The sequence below is a fragment of the Lissotriton helveticus genome, chromosome 4_1 (assembly GCF_964261635.1).
Source record: "Lissotriton helveticus chromosome 4_1, aLisHel1.1, whole genome shotgun sequence".
Classification (NCBI taxonomy): domain Eukaryota; kingdom Metazoa; phylum Chordata; class Amphibia; order Caudata; family Salamandridae; genus Lissotriton; species Lissotriton helveticus.
The window spans coordinates 101,819,076-101,843,360 of record NC_136063.1 but is presented as its reverse complement, the minus strand read 5'-3'; the positions used below and the strand labels follow the sequence as shown (position 1 = coordinate 101,843,360).

Here is a 24,285-nt window from a genome sequence, read left to right as displayed (position 1 = left end):
GGAAGTGTATTCCCCCGTCTCTGATAGACCTGAACAGGACTCCCACTTGCTCCTGCGAGACATCGCGCTGCCACGTTTGTCCGACCCTGAAAGGGACCTTCTAGAGGCTCCGCCTACGGTGGAGGAGGTTGTTACAGCTATCCGCTCGGTTCGCTCGGGGAAGGCCTCAGGTCCTAATGGGCTCCCTGTGGAGCTTTACAAGCTCAGCCCGGATGTGATAGCGCCGTATCTGCGGTCAATGTTCCTGGAGTCGCTGGAGGCGGGCTCCCTCCCTCCCGACCAAAGATTGGCTTCCATAGTGGTGATCCACAAGGAGGGCAAGCCACGTGACCGCTGCGCCTCCTTTAGGCCCATATCAGTGATTAACGCCGAACCGAAGATTCTGGCCAAAGTGCTTGCCAACCGCTTGGTCACTGTCATAGGCGATCTGGTTCACCCGGACCAATCCGGATTCATACCCCACCGTAACACTGCACTTAATCTCCGGCGCTTGCATGGATCCTTGCGCGGGCGGCGACTCTGCGTGAACCGGCCATCTTGGCGTCATTGGACGGCACTATGGCGTTCGATACGCTGGAGTGGCCATATTTATGGGCGGTTCTCTCTAAGTTTGGCTTTGGCCCCAGCTTCATCGACTGGGTGAAGCTGCTCTACACCGACCCCTTGGCCCAAGTGGTGGTGAACGGTCATGTCTCGGCCTCCTTTGCCCTTGGTAGGGGAACGCGCCAGGGTTGTCCACTGTCCCCTCTCTTGTTTGCCCTTGCATTGGAGCCATTGGCGGCATGGCTGAGATGGGAACCGTCCCTGAAGGGCATTAGATGGACTCCGGAGTTTGAAGACCGAATATCCTTATACGCAGATGATATACTCCTCTATCTCACGTCGCCTCGGAAATAGTTGATAGTCCTTTTTGATGTTTTGACTTCTTTCCGTAAAAACTCCGGTCTGGTCATCAACTGGTCGAAGTCTTGCATTTATGTTCTCTGCGGCGAGGCCCCTCTCCTGCCTCATGGATGTCCTATTTCGGTGGTGCGGGAGGTATTCAAGTACTTGGGGATTTTTATCACCTTGGACCCTGTGCTTCGTTATGAACGCAATCTGTTGCCCCCTCTCCGGCGCCTCCGTGCCGATGTGGCTGCATGGGGCAGACTCCCTCTCTCTCCTCTGGGACGGGCTGCGTTATTTAAGATGATGTCGCTCCCTCGGTTCCTTTATGCGTTGCAAAATACACCTGATGTTGTGCCCGCCCGCTACTTCCGGGAGATTGAAAGCCTGCAGAGACAATTGGTATGGGGGGGCCGTCCTCGTATTGCTCTTGCGAAATTGACGCTCCCGTGGTACAACGGGGATATCGCGCTCCCGGACATCCGCCGCTACTATTGGGCCTCTCAGCTGGGGGCCATCAACCACTGCACCTACGGTCCCTTGCGAGCCCTGCGTTCGAGATGGATAGATGGCTGCTGCCTGGTGGAGACAACTACAGGGCTCTGTATGCGAACTCTGTTGGCGGATCTCTCACGGGCCCCACTAGGACAGCGGTACAGGTGTGGCATCGCGCCACGGCGGCCCTGGGTTGGGCTGATAGGCCGACCCGCGCTACCCCGCTTTATGCGTCGGAAAAGCTTGGCTCCCTCTGGAAGTCGAAGGGTTTCGATAAGTGGGATGTGATCGGTATCAGCAGGGTAAATGATGTGTGGATCAAGGGTAGAGTCAAGACGTTTGAGGAGCTGAAAGTTGAGTATGACTTGAATGACAGAGAATCCTTTCGCTATGTGCAAATCCGACACGCGGTTTTGTCTGTATTTCCCCTGGGCTCGGATATTCCGGAGGCGTCCCCGCTCGAAGATCGGGTGCTGGACGGACATGTCCCTGACGGCACGATCTCACTCATATATAAAAAGTTGATCAATGCCAGAACCGACCTCCTGAGTAACCTTCGAGTGATGTGGACTGGTGACGGTCTGGAGCTCGACGACGAGGATTGGCAGGCGGCGATCTCTTCCCCTAAGGAAGTGGCTATCCCGGCGCGCCTCCGGTTTGTCCAGCTCAAAATTCTCCATAGGGTCTACGTGACTGGTCCCCGCTTGGTGCGAATGGGGCTCTCTGTGGATGGACTGTGCAGGCGTGGTTGCGGTCTGGTGGGTACGTTTCTCCATATTGTTTGGGAATGCCCTGCGGTGATGCGCTATCGGGCTCGCGTGCATGAAGTTATGAGTAAGGTCACGGGTGTGCAATCTATGCCTGAGGCGACGAGGTGTCTGTTGAATGTCTGGGAGCCGAATGATTATGATTTGTCGCAGCTCCGATGGGTGACCTTGGGTAATATGATTGCTAAGAGGGACATTGCTCAGTTGTGGGGTGCCCAGAGGCCACCGACAGTTCTGGTGTGGCAACAAAACATGGACTGGTGCATGTTTAGGGAAAAGACGGTGTATGTGTCCCGTGGCACGCCCCGCAAATGGGGGAAAATTTGGAATCAATGGAACGCATACCATGGTGGCATCTGTACTGTATGTGTCTCAGGTGAATATCTGTAGTTGTTACTACCACATTTTCCGCTTCTTCCGTAGTTTTTCCCTGATTCTGGCCTTGCACATGGCTAGCCCGCTTGGCCTCAAATGCAAGCTGTTGCAGTTTAAGCTCGTTATTTTTCCTGGGTGTGGATCCATCCCAGGGCCGTTCTATCAGGGTAAGCTACACCCCAGCATGTGTGTTTTGTCTCTAATTGGCTGGGCTATCCATGTTGCCAAGCAGTGGCTTATTAGTGGATCTGTGTGGTTTCCTTAACATTTGTGTGTTTCTTCAGAAATTAAGACCCACTACCCCAGGGGCATGTGTAATCTCTTTGCACCAACAGCAGGGCAGTCATGGAAGTGCCCTACCCAGCTGTGCTGACTCCAGAGCCTGGATCACATGCCACATGGCCTCCCCCCAGGGCAATGTTCTCTGGTGGGCCTATCCCCTTTTATGGTACCCTCTCATCTGTCTTTGAGACCCACCACATGCACGGCTGTCATGAATATCATGTGTTATTCAGGCACAGCGCTGTTGCACTTGGCTCTTCTTCATTCTCTTCCTGCTGTGTGCCTGGTCTGTTGCCCTATGATTGACTCTGGGATCACCAGCTGCTGCCCCGTTTCCTGCGTGTGCAAAAAGGGGGAGGATGGCCTCAGGCACTGCCACCTCTGCACTGGCGGATGCCTTTGTCACCTTCTCCTTCTCTCAGCACTGCTGTCTTCACTAGTTTCCACCCCTTTCCAGCGGGCATTCACTGTAATCTCTTGCATTGCCCCCTCCACGTTTAAAGGCCCCACCACGTTTAAAGGTCATTATCCACTACTGTTTCCAGCCTCTTTAGGCTGCAGCCTGTTTGGCCGCTTCTCCAGTATTGAATCTTTCATATGTTCACATGCTTGAATCTTCGCCGTCATCGTGGGTGTCCCACGGTACTTAGATAAGCAGGGCTATAGATGTACATTAGAAACCTTTAAGACAGAAAGGAATTTTAAAACCAATCTGCATCTTTGTTAGGTCCAAACTTTCACCAATTAGAATTAAGCCCCAGACCCCATCTCCCCTGCAGAGCCACCATACCTCAGAATTCTAACTGCACGTCGTGTGTAAGGGAGTCTCCTTGAGCTCTCTTCAGTTTGTCAGTGAACTTTTGACCCTCCTGAATTCTGCTTAAAGTATTTTTTCTATCTTCTATACTTTCAAGTATGTCAGAGGGATCTAATAAAAGGCTTTTTAGACCCTTCAGATCTTGTGGGAAGGCAAGGCATTTCTCGAAGGACCCCAACAAGGACTGTCTGTACTGACTATATCCCAAGCATATTGCCAAGGATTGTAAATATTGCAGGACATTTTCAGCCAAAACTCTGGAGGACAGAGAGGCCATATTGTTATGTCTTCAGAAGAAAAGGTCTGGGTCTGATTCTGGATCTGATGTGGAGGAAAGTTCTGGTCCATCCTCATCGGAGAGGAAACGTAAACATGAGGGATCCACCTTATTAAAGGCAGAATCAAAGAAGATGAAGGCTGACAACCCATCCATGCCTGATAAAGCAGCCATGAAACAGCCATCCTAGGGTTCTGACCTGAAGAAATCCTCTTCTTCTGCCTCTGTGCCTGTCACTCCTAAGAAGCATGCTTCGTAGACGAAAAAAGCTCTGTTGACGGACCCGTTGTTGAATGACTGCCAAATCACTGTTTGTTTGTAGCCTCTACTGTGCTGGCCTCAACTGTGGCAGTGGCGACTGCCTCATCGACGAGCACAGTGACGACTATCACTGCATCGACTGCTTCGTCGACTACATCGATGACAACTGCGTTGACGGCTAGGGCAACTGCGTCGACATTGTCTGCGGTCTCGTCAATGGTCACTACGTCAGTGATTGTGTCAATTCTACTACAAGAATACCAGTGTCTACGGCGATTACCTTTAGACGTCTTCCTTCGTTGTTGTCGACGGAGCATAAGGAGGACATTAAAAGGCATCCGTTTATTCAGAAGTCTCCAGGTCTGACATCCCTAACCAAAGTTTCACCTCTACTCCCATCTCGCCTTCTGGATACAGAGGAATCTGGGGGGACAACTTAAGGTTAAGTGCCAGGACACTGTTGATGAGGACAACGCTCCTATCCAAGATACCTTGGAGTACATGGAAGGCGATTACTCCTTCATAGCTCGCCACCAACCACAACAATATGACTTTTCAAGAGCATTATCCATATGAAGCATACGCGGAACATCAAGGAAGTACGTGGGGATGCCATGTTGGTACCAACTTCTCGTGCTACCAACCTTAGGCACATGCTTCATGTTTATTATAAACGTTTTCCAGACTCTCATGCTCCATTTACTTTCACGCAGGTGGGGGGTAGCCTGGCATATATGCTTCATCGTCACCGCCAGTGGCTACTCCCTCCCCCCCCCCCCCTCTAACACAGGAAGAGAGACCAGCCCCTCGGAGTATTACAATAAGGGACGACTACATTGAAAGTGATGCTGATGATCAGCATGAGGAGGGAGCGCTTATTCAGGATACAGGCATAGTCGGCCAGGAATGAGACGACTATGTTGCTTCATCTTCACCGTCACCATCTCTCCCTCCAGCGAGTTTTCTTCCAGGAAATATTGGAGGTTTCCATGAGCTATTGGGAAGAGCTTTCAAAAGATTTGACTTCCCGCTGCCCGTAATCCAGACCAAATGTTTTCCTATAGGATTTCAAAGATCATGCCAGGAAATTGGTACGAGACATACCAATAGTCGATTACATTTGGGAGGAAGGGCTAAAGTTGAAGTGAAACCTGGCCTCTGCTACGGCAGTATTACCATAAATGGAGAAAAAGTACAAAGCCCCTGACTCTGCTCCTGCGTGCTTTATTGGGCTTCCTCAGCCGGATTTGGTGATAATGCAAGCAGCACAGGAATCCAACAGCTCCTTCTTCAATGCCTCCAGATAAGGAGGGAAAACGGCTATACAGCATTGGCAGGCGCTTTGCCACTATGGCGGCTACTTCCATTAAGGCCCCCAATGCCTTAGCGATTCTGGGGCGGTACGACTGCCAGTTCTGGTCAAATCTTGCACTGCTTCTTTAACACCTACCAGAAGACAAGAAAAGGGAAGCAGAAGACATTCTGCAAGAAGGTGCCCGATCATTTTCTGAAATTATTGACTTGGCCATGGATTTGTCTTCAGTCGCTTGCAGGCAGATGTCAGGGGCCACTGTTCTCCGTAAACGGCTGGTTGAAGGCTACGTCTTGGCGCTTGAGTTTTCAATCCATAATCCTAGATATGCCCTTCGATGGAGAGAACCTGTTTGGCAAACATGTGGACGAGGCGTTACAGGGCATCACGACTGATGGGGAGACGGCACGCCCTCTGGGTACTCTACAACAAAGGCATTTTCAGGCCTTTCGTGGTAGGGGTCAGTATCAGCAGCGACCGTACTTTCAATCGTACAGATTTCAGCCTTAGTCTCAACAGAGTTCAAGGCCACAGTACGGAGGTCAGCAGCAGCAATGGTTCCGTGCTTCCAATGCGCCGAACAACCAGCTGTTGACTAGGCGTACATCTTCAGTACTAGGTAAATCTCAAGATACCTCCAGACGACAGTGATGCTTTTCGCCCACCAGCCACCTCTTCTCATCACCAGCCTCAGGGTATCCACAATCTGTCCATAATTTTTTCAACAGTGGGAAGCCATTACGAAGGGCAAATAGGTGTTAGATATCATCCATTGAGGTTACACCCTGGACTTTGTTCAAAAGCCTCCACCCTATCCACCTTTGAGGAGGGCACATCAACATCTTCCTTACTTAAAGCAAGAGAAAATTCTTCCATGGCCCAGGTAGCAGCTTTCCTAAGAAGGCAGGGCCACCCGTTTTTTCTCTAAGTGGATGATTGGCTGGTGAAAGGGTCCACCTTCCACTCTGTAAGAAGATCTACATGGGCCTGCTGGCAGCTTTTCCAATCTCTAGGCTTGCAACTCATTGTAGAAAAGTCATGTCTTTTTCCGAGCCAGAAACAGATATTTCTTGGAGCAGTCTTAAATAACAGAATAATGAAAGCTTTTCCCACGCTAGAGCAAAAGAATGCACATAGCCGCCCAGCTGCATGCTGCAAAGGAGTCCACTTCTATAAGAGTGTACAAGTCTATGCTGGGGATGCTATCATCATGCGTTCCATTGATACCAAATTGCAGTCTACACAAAACCTCTTAAGAAACAATTGGATATGCAGTGGATTCAGGTGCGTGGCTCTTTTGAAGAAGTCCTTCTCATCTCTCAGAAAATGAAACAGGCCCTGTCATGGTGGGAGAAAGAACGCAATATCTCAACAGGCCTATCTTTCAAGGTGACTCAACCCAGTTTCATCGTGACAACGGATGCTTCACTGGACAGTTGGGGAGCACATCTCCAAGACTTAAAAATTAATGGAAGATGGTCGGTCCAAGAGGCGCAAATGCACCACAATCCTTTGGAATTGAGGGCAGTGTTTCTGGGGCTTCAGGCATTCCTTCCAAGGATTCAAGGTGCTCTGTTCTGGTAAGAACAGACAACACCACAACAATATTCAACCTGCCCAAGCAAGGGGACAGCAGGTCTCGCAAGCTATTGAATCAAGCCCAAGGAATCTGGAGATGGCTGATAGAGCACAATATAAATACGCAAATAGAACAGCTCTCCATGTCACGAATGGCAATTGGATTGGCAGAAGCTGAAGCGAGTTTTCAAATCGTGAGGCACTCCGAGGCTGGATCTCTTCGCAACCCTAAACAACACAAAGTGCGAAAGGTTTACCAGCAGGTTTCCTCAGAACAAGTCTTGGGGATTCACGTGCAGTGGACAGGAATGTTCGCTTATGCCTTTCCGCCCTTCTCACTCATCCCAAGGGTAGTGTCCAAAATGAAGAAGGAACCATGCATCTCATTCTCATAGCCCAAGGATGGCTGCAAAAGTTTTGCTACCCAGAGCTCCTAATGCGGTCAATAACCCTGTACATTCTCTTTCAACCTCTGCCAACTTGCTGTCCATGGACAACGGTCAAATTCTTCACTCTCAGCTAAAATCTTTGAGTTTATCAGCTTAGAACCTCACGACTGAGTTTAGGGATCTAGACATTGCACCTGAGTGTAAGTCCATCCTACAGCATTCCTGAGTTGTCTCCACTAATAAACCATTCTCAGCAAAATGAAAGATATTCTGTCACTGGTGAATTGAAAAGGGTATTCATCCTCTCCGGTCTTCACCATAGCAAGTACTGCCGTATCTCCTCCCTTTGGCAAAATCCAAATTGGCGCATTCATCGATCAAGGTGCACCTGGCAGCAATTTCCAGGTTTCACAGGAAACCAGGAGAGCTCTCGCTGGCGTCTGAGAATAGCGAAGGAATTAATGAAAGGCCTTTTCCGAACTTTTCCACCTTTGAAATGCCCTGCGGTTCCCTGGCAGTTAAACACTGTTCTCGCTCAACTCATGAAGCCACCCTTTGAGCCGATCCATGAAGCAGAATTGAAATACGTCTCATGGAAAACAGCACTCTTGTTGGCTCTTCTTAGCTCTCAGGTCAGCCAAAAGTGTCAGCGGAGTTCAGGCCTTCACTGTTTCTGAACCGTTTCCCCAGTTTAAACAGGAAAATGAACTTGTGAGAACAAATCCACAATTTATTGCAAAGATTCCAACCTCTTTTCTTCTAAAAGAACCGATAATACTGGCAACATACTTAGGAAACCCTGCCACTCCTGAGGAAAGGGCTCTACATTCTTTGGATGTGAGACGCCTAAAATTCTACATTCACAGAACAAAGACTTTCAGGAAATCAAGCCAGCTCTTTGCATCGTTTACATCGCCAAGGAAAGGCCACACTCTTTCTAGGGTTAGTATTGCTCGTTGGATATCCTCTGCCATTGCCTTCTGCCGTGAGAAAGCCGGAAGACCTCTGTCCGCAAAGGTTACAGCGCATTCCACAAGAAAGGTGGCAGCCTCTACAGTCCTTTTTGCCTGAGTATCACTCCCGGATATCTGTAGAGCGGCAACATGGTTGAGTGTGCATACTTTCACCAAGTACTACTGCCTGGATTCAGCATGTAAGACTGATGCAGCAGTGGGTAAGGCGGTCCTGAGGTATCTGTTCATGTGAAGTACAGTCTTTTTTTTATTTTTTTATTATTTGTCTGTTATGTAAAGAAGCTGCTACGGGATATGTATACATTTTATCATTCGAGCTTGTATATAAGAGTGTTACTGATGAAAACATATATTATGTTGATTTGCAATATATATATATATATTTGTATATATGTGTGTGTGTGTGTGTATGTATGTAATTTATACAGAGGTGTCTTTTCCTAACTGCATTGATTTTAAGAATTGTACTGCTAACCACTCTGATGCAAGCATCTGAATCTATGAAAGATTCAATACTGGAGTAAAAAACAAGTTATTTACCTCTACACTGTGGTTCTCCAGTAATGAGATTTTCCATAGATTCACATGCGGCCCTTCCCACCTCCAAGTTTAGGCTTGCCACGTTGTACCGCATACGTCTATTTACTTTGGCACACTTGTGCATGAAATCTGAGGTACGGTGGCATTGCAGAGGAGATAGGGTCTGGGGCTTATCTCAGATTGGTCATAGTTTGGACCTAACATAAAGTTGCAGATTGGTTTTAAAATTAATTTCTGTCTTAATGGTTTCTAGTGTACTTTTATAGTAGTGCTTATCTAAGTACCGTGGGACTCCCACCATGACGACAGGGAAGATTCAAGCATGTGAATCCATGAAAGATCTCAAAACTGTAGAACCACAGTGTACAGGCAAGTAACTTGTTTTATTTACCTTATTTTCCCTCACTGTTCCCTAAAAGTTTACTTATTACCTTTTTTTTTTATTGCCTTCTTTTTTTTTTTAAAGTGACCAATTGTAGCCCACATTAGGACGACTAAAGTATATGTATATTTTGTAAAAGTACTCTGGGATCCTACATTGGATTAAAACAATTCAGTGCTATGACTATAATGAAGGTTCTCTTGGGAGAGAACTAGAATTACTGATAGCTAACCTTTTTTCCTTGTCGAGGCTCTTAAGACATGTCCCCTATAGAGGCTTACACAACAACTTTTCTTTTTTAAATTTTTTTTCAAATGAAATTGTGAAAGATTCCTACAAATGCGTAATGTGTTTTTGATGTATCTGTCTTCACCAATACCTCTTCCTGTGAGTAGTTCCCCATGGACCAGTTCTATGTTATTACCTATTCCTTTTCTGCACCTCCTCACTTGATGACATTATTGTGAGAAGTTGGCCTGATATATGATGCTCACTAGTTCTAGTGATCACCTTGTATCAGTCCAAACAACCCTTATGGTGATTGGTTGTAAGTCAACCTTATAGACCAGCTATCCTAATGGTAGCATGGACAAAGCAGTCTTAGGCTAAACTCTTTTGGCATGTGAAGCCAGCTGTTTTACCACAATATAACCCCTTGAATACCAGATGAAAGGACACCACACAGGTTGTTATGAAAATAAACAGTATATTTATTAATAACAAACACCTCTGAACTCTTTATGAGGTCAGAGGGCTAATCACATGACAAGCTCTTAAGAAAAATACGACAAGTTGCACAAATGTACACAGGTGCCTTAGAGGCACGACAAACCATATACTAAGTAAGTGGAATGTGAGAGTCGATAAAAAGAATGGAGCTGTCCAGAGGCTGGAGGTTCGCTAGGACTACGCTATCTTCACCTTAAGTAAGTAATAGGAGGCCCACGGGACGCGTGTGCAGAGTGTGAACTCACACGCGGGATGCGTAACAATGTCTATGGACAGTACAGTTCAAGTAAACGGTAAGTACGGACAATCCTGACTAGTTAGGACTAAAACGACTGTGGAACTGAACATTAGGACAGTTAAACTACCCTTGAGCACCGAAATGCTCTCGTTACCTCACCCACGGGCTGCGGGTGCATAGGTGTCAAAGTGCGTCGGGTTCTCGCGTTGAAGTCAACGGAGCCTGAAAGAAAAGATGCTGCAGGCGACCAGGAGGAAGATGTCCGGTGCGATCCACGGGTGGATCGGTGAAGGAGACCTGAAAGCAGAGGGGACAATGTTCACAGTCACTAGCCAGTGACTGGAGTGGAACCAGGAAGGAACCAGATGTCGTCGTCGCGATCAGGTGAAGAGTGGACTCTTGACTCTGCAGCCACGTGGACCAGGAGGTGTCTTCGACGACCAGGATGGAGGCACGAGCTGTCCCACGCAGGCTCTCGCTGTCGGCGGTGTTGGATCCGGAATCGGTGTCAACAGGCCTTGGCAAAGGCAACCCACAAGGTGAGTGGAGAAAGCGTCTGGTGCGGACTAGGAGAGTCCGGGGTGCCCCTCTTTTGGAAGGGAGCAAGGGCCAGTCTGGAGCAACCAGACCAGCAGCAAAGATTCAAAGGTTCGTCGTCTAGGAGGCCACTAGCCAGCCGGTAAGTGACCAGACAACGCGTCGAGCAGCAAACAAGCAGAAGGGCCCCACGCAGATCTTGTGGATGCTGGAGGGCTGATCTTCGGTGCAGGGGCTGCTCGGGGCTGGGGCTTCTCAGTCCCCAAAGCACTTGGTCGAGTTTACCTCGGGAGTCGTGCTGGAAGCGAAGTGCAGTTTCTTCCGAGATGGCCGGTCCCACGTGTCTCGTCGCACCCACGGGTCTCAGCTTTGCTGCAGATGTGAGTTGAGGTCGGAGAGGTCTGGGAATCCGGGTCTCGTCGGGCTCTGAAGTCTGGATCCTGGAAGGAAGATGACAAAGGGAAGCCGCTGGACGCTTGATGGTGCCTGCGGATGCAGGGTGGGCACTCCTTGCCCACAAGGGAGATTCTTCAGTCTTCTGTGGAGCAGAACGTCGAAGTCCAGAGTTTCTTCTTACAAAGTTGTTCAGGATATTCCGATTTGGAATGGGACCAGCTCCTACCTTTATCCTGCTAAAGGGGGCTGCACTACTGACTAGGTCCCTCCCCTGGGTGGGACCAGGAAGGGGGGTGGTTACACCCCCTATCCTTTGTCCGGTTTCCCGCCAGAGCTGGGGCTGGAGTGCCCCAGCAACTGGTTTGAACCGGTGTATGCACAGGGCACCTTGTGTGCCCCAGGCATGTCTCATTCCTTTCAAGCCTACCCTACCCAATACACAAAATCCTGTCTGGGGTGGTGCTAGCACCTCCCAAGGCAGGAAACCCTTTGTCCAAGCCGCCCTCGCTGGAAGGACTCCCAGCAGCAGTAGGTCAGACTTGTGTCTGTGGTGGCAGCATCCATTTTGTGATGCCAAAGCTCGAGTTAACTTTAACCGGGGTTCACAGTTAGTAAGTAAAGTCCACATTTGTAAAGCGCACAATCACCCGTAAGGGTCTCTAGGCGCTGGGGGCCGTCGGGAAGATTAAGCGAGCTATTGCCCAGAGTCACATGGTGCTGGGCTACCCTGCCGCCGGAGCCGGGGATCGAACCGTGGTCCCCAGATTCCAGCGTCAGTCGCCCTGGCCGCGGCGCCACACCTCTCCCATACATACATACATGTCGTGTCCCTCTAGAAGGGTGCAATGCTACCCCCGTCGCCAGAATTGGTGAGGGGGTAGTATTCCAATTCGTATGACACCTTACTCGACATGTTTTGATAATGTTATACCAGAGTTAGCATTTAACCGCGAGGTTGAAAATGCACTTAAGAGTATATGGTATAGCGTTATCATGGAACAGCTATTAGGACTTGGTTCCGCAAGCTGCTGACGGGCACTGCTCATGCCAGAGCACCATCTCACATAATTTCCAAGCACTCTGCCTCCAGGATTGTTAAGGCCTGCCATAGGAGTGACTGATAGGAGGATATGTGTCCATTTTAGGGTTAGATATAGGTATACTATATCTACAGCAAAGGGTTATTACACCACCTTGCCCCAGCTGTCGTGCAGCCAGTTGTCAGTTTTAGATGGCCAGCCAGGGGCGGCATAATACATGCTTCAGCCCCTGGTAGGCCCTGGGTACACCTATGCCCTGGATACCTAAGGTACACTTGTACAGGGACTGATAAGGTGGCCCAGTACCAATTGGTAAATGCACCTAAAGTACATGGTTGTCAATTTAGAGAGAGAACAGCTAGGCTGTGGGTCTGATTAGCAGGCCCACAGCCAGGGAAAGCCGTAAACCAGTGAAGCAAAAAGCACAAATCTGGGGTGACCATAGGATTGCAGACCCCACTCTCCTACATCTCCTCTTTTAGTTTCTTACAGCATCTCTGTGCTCACAAAGCGCCTTCACTCCGCAGCCAGGCATCTCTGACTGTCTTGGCGTACTTTGTCAATGAATGGTCCCCAGTACATTATGATAAACGCTTCCAAGACAGAAGTGTGATACTTTCCTGGGGGGGGGGGGGTGCTAGAGGGCGCCAGGCAAATGGCTGCACCTCTGTGAGGCTCTGCCAGACCGAGCCCTCATCCGCCCAATATCCGTTAAATCCTGCAATGTTTTAACTCTCTAACGGAGGGCAAACCTATCTAGGGATCCACGGAGCTGCAATATCGAATTTGCGGAGTCCTGGAGTGCCGTGAGCAGACCTGTGAGGTGGCGAGGCTCTGGTCGCGAGACGCGCGCAACATGGCGGATTGCATGATGCAACACAGCGGCGCTGACAGCTAACCTGCCTTGGGGGTCCTGCGCTGTATTGTGCCACAGATCGGATCCGGACGGGTGCACTGTGGGACGCTCAGTCCGGGCGGCTCCTGCGGTGCGCTGCAGTAGGACACGACGCTGACTCGGAGGCTCTGGGAGCGGCGGTGACTGGAAATGGCGGCGGTAACCGGGCGCCTGAAGAGTGTTCCGCTGGCCTGCTGCGGCGGTATCGGCCCCGCGGGTCTCCCTTAATTTGCGGCTGCTGGCCCTGCGATCCCCTGAATGCCGGTGCGGTGAGTGGGGTAGGAGCTCGGTGCTGGCCGGGCCCGAGAAGGAGGTACCGGTGCGGGTGCCGGGCTGCTCTCTGCTGGCCGTGGTTGGCGTGGGGGGGGAGCGGTTGGCAGCAGAGCGGGTGAGTGGGGGCCTGGGAGTGTGAGAAGGCCTGCTGCCTACCCCCGGATGTGGGCCGCAAAAGCCTCGGCCTTAATTAGAGGAGGAGAAGCATCAATATTTAGAGAGGAAGCACTACTCGAGCTGCAGGCTTCATTGCTGTGACAAGGCCTTGTAGGCCGGTGCTTGGATTGCTTTGTGCTACATCTGCAGATCCATTCGGGGTGTGTGGTGAATAGCAGAGAAGTCGTGTGAATGGACACTGACTATACTGGAGGGCATTCTCAAAGGCGCCGCCACGAGAGATAGTCACTTTGACCACACAGAGGTGCTTAGTGAACTGCTGACATTGTTGAGCAAGCGGAGGGGATACCTACAAAGCTACCTGTCTCCTTGCCACGATTCTCAAGTGCCTGGCACAGACAAAAGTGAATTTACCTGCGCAGAGCTGCTAAGTGCGGTCCTAGGCCGTTGTCAGTATTTGGGGTCGTTCCTCTACTATTAAGCTGTGATAGACACTAAATCATGGGGCGCCCGGATAGAAATCAATCAAAGCTCACCTTTGAGTCACGGCGAGTGACCAAACCCTCACAGGAGGTGGTCGTGGACTCGGAGGTGGCAGGAGCGTCAGTAGGCTCGCCCACTCTGGAGGCCACATTGGTGGCCATGCAGCGGACCCTGCAGTCAATAGAGGGCACCATGGCAGCGGTCAATCATAGACTTGATCATATGCCTACCCAGCTCGAGAAGCAAAGTGCGCGTATGGGGGAGGTGAAGCAAAGGGTTTCCGCCACAGAGGATGGATTGACAACGGTCTCCGACAAAGCACTAAATATGGAGAGGGTGCTCTCCATTATTCAGGCCAAAAATGAGGATTTGGAAGCCCTGTCCCGGCGCAACAACATCCGTGTTACGGGACTGCCTGAATCCACGAATGTGGGCAGAATGGAAGTATATATGGAGCGGCTCATTACGGATGTGTTTGGCACGGAACAGCTGTCCCACATGTTTATAGTCGAACGTGCTCATCGCTCATTGGCTGCCAGACCAGTGCCTGGGGTGCCACAGCGTCCTATAATAGCGCGAATACTGAACTATAGGGACAGGGACGCTATTCTGCGCATAGCTAGGGAGAAGGGTACGTTTGAGCATCAAGGGAACAAACTTGCGTTCTTTCCAGACTTTACAGTCAATGTTCAGGCTGCTCGGAAGGAGTTTGCCAATGTAAAGCAGTTTTTGTAAAAGGAGGAGGTCCCTTACGCTATGCTGTACCCGGCCCATCTTCGGGTTGGAGCGGCTGCGGACAACAAAATCTTCACCTCCCCAAAAGCGGCAATGGACTACGCTAAGAGACTGAAGCGCAAAAAGAGGGATTCGACTGACAGACTGGAGGAGGAAGAGCGCGAAGAAGAGGAGAGCTAGATGGGATGTCTGGGACGTGTGAGAACGCTTTCTACACACTTGTTGCTTGCATTAACCTACTGAGGGTAGAAACTGTATCTTGCCATTGCGACTGTGGGAGGGATGGGAATATTCCACTATTATGGTGCCTTTGACTTTGATACATTTTCGGCAAAGTTGTTCTTTGTTTTCCTATTGTTGTGACAACTATCTGATTGCAATGTGGATTTGCCTTATTCGTACACTGTAATGTGCGCTTATGTTGGCTAGGAGCTAGTGCTCGGACTTCAGTGGTATTTAGGGCCCTCATGGTTACCCTGCCGGTAGAGGTCAGGTATCACTGCTATTACTGAAGTATAGGGATGATATAATATAGTTGCTTGGTCACCTCTCGTTCTGCGGGAGGAATGTGCATCTACGCCCCCACGTATGGGTGAACCCAAACTGTAGATTATGGTGGGTGGGGAGGGTTGCTTGGTGGGATGTTGGGATGGCTTTGGCAGGTTGGGGTAGCTGAAGTGGGTGGCGGGTGGAAGGGGTCGGGTCTGGGTGAGGAGGGTTCGTTGTTCCTTGCTCCCATTTACATGGTGAGAATTCATGAGTACTATTTTGGACTACGGGTTTACCAGTTTTGGCAACGGAATTTGGAGGTATGCTACTCAACTATCCGCTACAGGGTATTAATCTTTGATCTTCATGGGTATGGTAGGTAACATCACTTGGCTTACATGGAATGTATGGGGTTTGAACAATCCGAAGAAAACCAGGCAGGTCCTGGCATATATGAATCGCCATAACGTACAGATAGCCTTCCTGCAGGAAACGCATCTCACAGCGCACACTGCTACATCAGTGGCTGGGCATTGGGCAGGGACACGCCTTGCTTCCACTTACTCTTCATATGCTAGGGGGGGTCATGATACTAATAAAGAAGGATGTCCCCTTTGTGAGTACGTATGAGGACATAGATAAGGAAGGCAGGTACATTATACTGCAGGGGAAATTATGTGGAACTCTGATCACAATGGTAAATGTGTACGGGCCGAATGTAAATGACCCTGAATTTTATACAATACTATGGAGCAAGGTCTTTCTGCTACCAATATCTGCTGTTATATGCGGGGGCGATCTAAACGTGGTCTTGGATCAAGAGATTGATAGGAAGGTGCGCAGCACTGCCCACATCAAAAAGGCGGTGCAGGCGGTGTGGGATGGTATGACTGACTTAGGGCTGGTGGATGTGTGGCGATTGCGTCATCCTGGTGTGAAAGAGGGGACGTGTTAAACGTCTGCGCACGACACATGGTCTCGCCAGGATCATTGGCTGGCGACACTTGATGTGAATGCGTGGGTGGTAAACGCTGTGCATTTGCCCCGCACATTGTCGGACCACGCGCCTGTAATGATTGATATGGTGCTTCCGGCGCACACTCCGGCCCCATTTACATGGAAACTGCGACCTACGGCTCTACTTGATTTGGTGTTCCGAGAGGGTATACGAGATGCTATAGAAAATTATTTTACATTGAATGTTGGATCTGTGGCTGATGTGTGTACCGTCTGGGAGGCGTTCAAGGTGACTGTACGAGGCGCGTGCATAGGCTTGCAGGCAGGAGTGCTTAAGTCGTTACGAGACTCTATGAGTAGGTTGGGGAGGGAGCTGATGGGCTTAGAACGAAAGTATGAGCAGGAGTCGGCAGCATCCACCCTCGCTGATATACGATTAAAGGTGGACGAATATAATGACCTAGCGGAACAGGAGGGGAGGTATTTGTCGAAACGCCGTAGAGCTCGATACTATGGTGAGGGCGGCCGCCCTGGGCGGGGTCTAGCAGAAAGGATCACAGAACCATGAGCTAAATTCTGTGGAGTGCAGGAGCTCACAGAGGAAAATACGACTGTCACAGATACTACCGATATATTAGATCAATTTGTTCAATACTATAAAGCAATGTACAGTCATAAACATACTGCCAGTGAGGAAGAGATAGAGCACTATCTGGACGATGTGGCGTTGGTATGGCTGTCGAAGGGACAGCAGGACTTTCTGATGCATAATCTGACAGAAACTGAGATTAGAGATGCCATTACTGCGCTGCCTAATGGGCAGGCTGCGGGCACTGATGGTCTTCCCTCTGAGTTTTATAAGGAATATGTGGACCAACTGCTGCCGCATCTCCTGACTATGTACGATGAGGCGTTTGAGCAGCGGAGGCTGCCCGCAACACTCAGAGAGGCTTTAATAGTTGCACTGCACAAACCAGGTAAACCGCCGGACAAATGCGAGTCCTACCGACCGCTGTCGCTTATGAACACAGACGTAAAGATACTTGCCAAGGTCCTATCGACACGACTGCGACTATTGTTGAACGTTATGGTCCTCCCGGACCAGTCAGGGTTTATTCCCACACGCTCCACGGCTCATAATCTGAGAGCGCTGTTTGCGGTGCGCCATTTACTCAAACCGGACTTGCCGGCTGCCGCGGTCTTGCTGGACGCAGCCAAGGCGTTTGATTCAATTGCTTGGAAATACATGTTTGCAGTGCTCCACCGGATGGGGGTGCCTTTTTTTTTTTTCACGGACTGGATAAAGTTGCTGTATACTGATCCAGTGGTTCGGGTGCGCGTAAACGGGCATGTCTCCGGGGTTTTTCCTATTCAGCGGGGCACCCGGCAGGGGTGTCCGCTATCGCCCCTATTATTTGCTCTTGTGCTGGAGCCGTTGGCGTGTGTGTTAAGACAGAGGCATGCAGACTCGGCCCTTAGATTCTACCAAAGGCCGCTGGCTATCTCGATGTACGCTGACGATATGGTCTTGTATGTCAGAGAGCCGGAGCAATATTTGGAGGGCGTAATTCGGGAATATGTGCGCTTCGAATGGTTCTCGGGATTAGCCATCAACTGGACTAAGTCTATAATACTACCACTCACCAGTAGCACTGTGAGGTTTGAGCTGAACTTCCCGTTGGAGTGGGCAACAGACCCTGTCCGCTATCTTGGTATTTGGGTACATCAAGACCCTCAAGAAGTTATTAGAGCTAACTACGGTGTGGCAGTATCTAAACTGGAAGACCAGGTGTCCAGATGGATATGTCTGCCTCTGTCAATGGCGGATAGAGTTGCACTGATTAAGATGGTGGTGCTGCTCCCTAAGTTTTTGTATTTATTTGTTGACGTTCCTATTGTCTTGAAGGGGCAACTATTTGACACAATACGTTCCTTTCTAATCACACTGACATGGGGTGGTAAGAAACCTCGAATAAGCTGGGATACGATGACAAAGCCCTATGCACTTGGCGGGTTTGCAGTTCCAGATATGCACTTATATTATCTATGTGCTCAGGCACATTTTGCGGCTTATTGGCAGTCGACGCCGCATGTGGCGGTTGAGGCTGGAGCGATTCACCCGGTGCCCCTTAAAGCTATGATTGTAAATGCACACTGAGTGCATGAAAAGAACGAGGTAGATACAGTACAATGCACAGCGAGAGCATGGTCTGAGATGGGGAAGAGAGCAGGACGACTACCGTTGTATGCCCCTGCTATGCCCCTACTGCATCATTCCGCTATCTCCGTAACGAATGAGGTCGGGGCTCTCCAGATACTGCATAATGCCGGTCTGCACGTTATGGGAGATGCCTTTGTAGATGGGACATTCATCACATTACGGGCTTTCTTAGAGAAAGGGGGTAATACGGCCATGGCTACGTTCATATACACCAGGCTTCGAGCTGCAATGCGCACCCTATACTCAACATTTCCTGCGGAGCCGATGACATTGGAGGCTTTGCAATTGCTTTATACGGCCAATAATAGAACGTAGCTAGTCTCCCGATTGTATTAGACATCACAAATGGATGAAGGGGCCGCCGGGTCGCGCTCCAGGGACAGGTGGGATGGCAGTCTGGAGCAGCCGCTGACGGACAATGAGTGGGAAGAATGCTGTGCGATCACTGGAGGAGTTGCTGTGAATGGCAACTTTAAACTTATACACTATAAATATCTCCATCAACTGTACTATACCCCAGCACAGTTACATAGATATGGTTTGAGAGACTCTGACTGTTGTGTGCGCTGTGGTATGGAAGGCGCAGACTTCGCGCATTTGGCCTGGAACTGCTCTGGTATATTAGCATTTTGGACAACTGTGACTGAGGTCTTGTCTGCTATGACGGGTGCTTCGATTGGATGTGACCCTAAGATATGTCTGCTGGGTATAGTATCTAAGATACCAGTGGGGGTGTGCAAACTGGTGGTGCTCTCCTTGCAGCTGGCCAAACGTAGAATAGCATTATGTTGGGGAGGGAGGCAGGTACCTACATCGAAACAATGGCTGCAGGATCTGGCATACTGCCGTGATCAACTCATCTGTTATGCTGAGGGGCTTCCAGGGGCATCAATACCACGAGACATCTGGGGGCCATACATGACATGTATGTTGGAACACACGGAGACTGTCTGAATGTCTACTGCTGGTTGTAGATGTATCTGTGATTTTATTAATTACAGTGGAAGGAATTTGACTGACGGTTACCGCCCCTACAAGTTGGAACACTGATCTCAGACTCAGACTGTGATAACACGAACCCAACTGCTGAACGGAGATGCTGATTGGGAACCTACCTGCTTATGTACCTGTATTTCAATTATTGCTTATTGTAACATCTGTACTGTTTGTGTGCATACCTCCAACCTGTTATAAGGTTGCCTGTTTCTTTGTCAAAATTGCATCAAAATCTACTGTCACACGCGAACCAAAGTTTTAGGCCTTTAGTTTCTCATCTCTTCATTTACCCTGCTCTGTAAAGGAAATGTCTGCCTTCCGATATTAGTGCCTGACCCATAGGGGGGATTACTCCTCTGTCTGTGTCAGCCCAGATCACTCTTCAGCGTTCTACTCTTGCGGATGTTGCACAGTTGGTGGGGGCAGACAGCACCTCACTCCAGAGTCTCAGATAAAAATGTCTGCTCACGCTAATCTAAAAACACGATGTGCTACCACACCACTTTAGATGCATCACTTTAAAAGAGGCATAGTAGCGTCTGTATGAAAAATAGCACACTTGATGAGCCCATCTGGATCACAGGGCCTGTCCAAATGGGGGCCAGGCCTGGAGTCCATGCAAATATCTGATTAACGTGATTCCTGGGCCATAATAAGTCAGAAAACCAAATACACGCAGTTGGGCACAAAACAAGTGTGCCATAGTTATCATTTCAAATACATAATTTTTTCACCATGCTTTTTATGCTTCCACAATCATTTGATTAGCCGGTCTTATACTTTTTTTTCCAAATCCGTCTCATAGATTTCTGCCAGTAACAGAATTATTTATGGTACATTTTATGATCGAACTCCTTTTTTGGGTCTTGCCTACTTATAGAGTTATCTGTCGGTTATCAAAGACCTGTTAACCGTACAATACATAGTATGAACACTTAACGATTTTTTTATGTGTTAAGGAGCTCCCTTCAAAGATGGCCGCCATTTATTTGTCCACAAAGCTTGAGAGCATTCCTACGAATATGTCCAAAATTTTAATGGCGGAACCCCACCTCTGCACCTCACGCTAGTTCCAACAAATCTTGGTCCTGCGCAAAAGCATTCTTACGAAGCCTGCTGTCTTTTCCAGTACCTGCATGCACTTGCATGTGTAATAGTGAGTTCTTCCCTCAAATACCTGCGGGTAAATACCAGTCCGCAATGAGTATTCCACTCTTTACATCTAACTGATCATTGCCCATCGCCCTCAGCCTTTTCCTTGCATTGCTTTGAAAGCTGTTGTGTAGCCCCATCGCATAACGTGTCAGAAGCGCCTTTGAAAGAAATGAGGTTCCTTGCTAACATCCAGGGCACAAGTCGGGGTACCACGCGGGTGGACGGCATCCCCCCACTTATTTTCCAGGGTTTTCCAGGGTGGACGCCGTCCACCCTGCTCAATCAAAACGCCGTCTACCCTTCCCAAATAGGAGCGCGCACAAAGTCCACAAAGAATGCATTTCCGGGTGTCTGGCTGAATCTTCTCGGACTGCCGCAGGTCACCATGCCCCACATGGCCCATCATCCCCTAATGAGAAAAGATTAGCGGGTACCTGGAAGTCAAACGGGGGAGGGGGAGGGCGGAGGGGGATGTGCTCTCAGTGAGAAAGCAGTTTCAGAAAAATTAGCGATCACTGTTGACAAGTCTCGCAGGTGACCTTCCGAAACTAAAACGTGATCACATCCATGTTCCTTATTCTTTTGCCACAGCCATCTGCTAACTGATTTAATGTGTGCCTCGCCAGACAATAAAAGGAGCAGTACTGCATCTATTTCGACATCGCCACCAAAGGTCGAGTATTTCCAAGAATTACATTTTTAATTTTACATCTTTAACACCCAGAAAATAAACTCCGCTTTCAGAAAAAGAAAAAAAAATATTGTGAAAAGTATCAGACGTGTTTTAGAGTAACAATGCAGCAGGATTGTTATTTCTGCCGTCGCATATGCGGCCCTCTATTCAGCTAGAAGTAGTGTTGGGGGGGAAAGTCCTCTATCCCATTTAATTTTATAGGTGATGGGGTGGCGTGGTTTAGAATGCAGGGGGCCAGAGCCATAATTCCAGCTATTCCGTTTGACCAAAGTATGTGATCGTGGGCAGAACCAGGGCGTAACACCAGCTTCTCCCCATAGTGTGTACATTTGGCCATACAAGGGTCCATTCCCTTGTTTGTAAAAATATGAGCATTTAAATGCAGCTTAGTCTGTAAACAAAGAAAATCTCAAAACGCATGTTAATTTTAAAATAATTCACTCATCACCTTGATGCTCACAGAGGCGATATTTCTAAAGGGGTCGACAGCTATCTGTGTGGGCCCCTTGAAGATACAGGGCTCTTGCCTCAGATATAGCGCCCCTTGTTGGTATGTTTGCTCCAGTGCTATGCAGTGTCCAGCGGGAGCAGTGCTGTTACGGGGGGCAGGGGGGGGGGGGGGTTGGGGTTTCTACAGTAGTATCAAAGTAAACTTCAACAGAAGCAATGTGAGAGAGCAACTGAAATTATGCGATGGTGACCAAATTATGCGGCAAGGCTAAGTTATGCGACAAGGAAACACAGGAATGTTGGTGATGGTGCCTTGGAAAGTGAACCATTGAGAAGTGCAAGAGCCTCCCCACTGGGCAGATTATTGTTTAGTTGTTAACCGTGACAAAGGCTGTAGAGGGGTTACTTTGGGCCAGGGGGTTGGCTTTGTCCTTGTTGGTAATCAGGAGATTCTCACTAGCAATATTGTGGCACCAGTGTGGTCGTCCTGGAAGAGATAATTCTGGTTTTGGAGTTGGTGCACACTGCTTTCTCAATGATTTTTCAGATCAACGATGGCTGTATTTTCCTGTGCCCATTTTATCTGTATTTATCCATTTTTATTTTGTGCTTTGCATATAAATGAGGTTGTCAAACTGTACATTTCCATATTTATTTATCTGATAGGCGAGCATTCATACTTTGCTGTTTGGCGAGTTTTAGCTATTAAGCTGGCAAATATTACATAACAATACATCCACTGTAAATACTAGCATTATACCATAAATGTATGTTGATATATGCCTTTATTTAAAGAAATGTCCTCCTGTTTTTTTATTTACATGCTGTCCAACTGTTGGCCTATAATTTATGAAAGACAGCACAGAGAGTCACTTAAAAGTACGACAATTTTCTGTATTTATCCACTTTTACAAATAAATGTAGACCGTAAACACATTGTTTTCTGTCTGTATTTATCTGTAAAAACTGGGAGCCTTACACATAAGCATCCTTTACAAGCGCGTAACAAAGCTTGAGGAACTGTATCTTTTTCTTTTCTCTTGACCAATGCTCCTCTGCACATCATACATGGCCTTTCCAATTGACTTTCCTCTTAGTTCCCTTGTGGAATTGTTGTTAGGGCAAGGAAGCATGGATGTTTCTAAGTTTAGGGTTAAAAATTATCACTTTTGAAAGGTCTCCATGCATTCATTAAAGGCAAACTGCTGTGTCGCCAACATCCAAAAGCGCTTTAACCTCTTCAAATATAAACATTTGGGTGCTCAAGATTGATGGACATCTATGGAATGCCTCAGAATCGTTTCTAAGGAATGAATGATGGTGACAGCAGGATGCCACCATTCCTTCAACTATGAAAATGCTGACAGTTGCCTAATGTGGAATCTTTTATTTACACTACAGCTACAGTATCTTGGGAGCCATCCTATTCAACAGATCTCCCTGACTTGCATTTGTCCTGCTCACACCTGTCGTGATGTCACTTCCTGTCGTGATGTCACTTCCTGTCGTGATGTCACTTCCTGTCGTGATGTCACTTCCTGTGACCACGCCTAACTTGGAGAGTCCCCCCACTTCTTTTTTTAGGACTTGTGCCCTGCTAACATCTATCACTGGTTTCTCATAACGTAAGAGTCCTCATCCTGGCCTGTCAGTCCACTGTTCTTGCTCTGTGGGTGGTGCTTGCTGTGCGTCCAGTTTTGCCTGTCATCTTATCCTGTGCAGGCACATAGGAGGTGAGTCTGTCCTATTTTAGCACTTTGAAAGAATGGTTTTGAAGTGCACTGCAAATGTTACATGTGCTAACTTGTTAACCTCTTTACTGTGCTAAGAATGAGACAAAGAACAGTAATGATGCTTTATAATGAGTGGGACATCGCCCTGTACTTTGGACTTTACCTCCATGACAGTACAGTCAGCAGTGCTCCCTGAAGATGTTTTAGGCACTTCTATGTCTAGATGCAGTTATTCTCTGCTGTACATATTGCCTTTATGTTGCTCACATGATCATGCATATCATTGTTTGTTCTGTACAGCTGGGCCACTTGCACCGGATTGTCATTTTAAGGGCCCTGGAGATGGTGGTGAAAAATAATCTTGCAGACCTTGAGATCAACACAGCAAAGGCGGTTATCCTTCTGGCATCTAGTGAAATGACAAAGTCTAAGGTAAGAATGTCATTTGGAATTATTCTCATTATACATTTTCATGTCTGTCTTTGGGTCTTGTAAACTCTGTAACACATATTCCAGTTTCTATTGTGCTTAGCCATCATGCCTATTTCTGAGGCTGCTCTTGCAGTCTTTCTACCATCTCATTTTATTGTGTATAATTCCAAGGCCCCAGAGCCTAAACGTGGCACCATATTTAGTAAACCCAGAACCTGTGCATAGTCAAACAGCTGTACGACCCTAGCATCAGTTCTAATTTCCCATTCAGAATAAAAGGCAAGCGCTCAGCACCAGCCCCCTGCTGGTTCCATTCCAGAACCCGGGATAATGATCCGTTTTTCAAAGAACAAACTTCTTGAGCTGAATTTCCGAAGCAGA

The 24,285-nt window shown here is 48.5% G+C and overlaps 1 protein-coding gene across 5 annotated transcripts in view; it reads left to right on the top strand.

Moving 5' to 3' along the window:
• Positions 1-24,285, top strand: part of MROH1 (maestro heat like repeat family member 1) — a 2,054,050-nt gene that overhangs the window by 264,775 nt on the left and 1,764,990 nt on the right. For 4 of the 5 annotated variants that reach the window (XM_078686516.1, XM_078686513.1, XM_078686514.1 and 1 more), the window contains exon 4: positions 23,773-23,904. In XM_078686516.1, the coding sequence (XP_078542642.1) occupies positions 23,773-23,904 (132 nt within the window). Of the gene's footprint in view, positions 1-23,453; positions 23,473-23,772; positions 23,905-24,285 lie in introns of those variants that run through there. The other variant, XM_078686517.1, reaches the window with a different exon arrangement.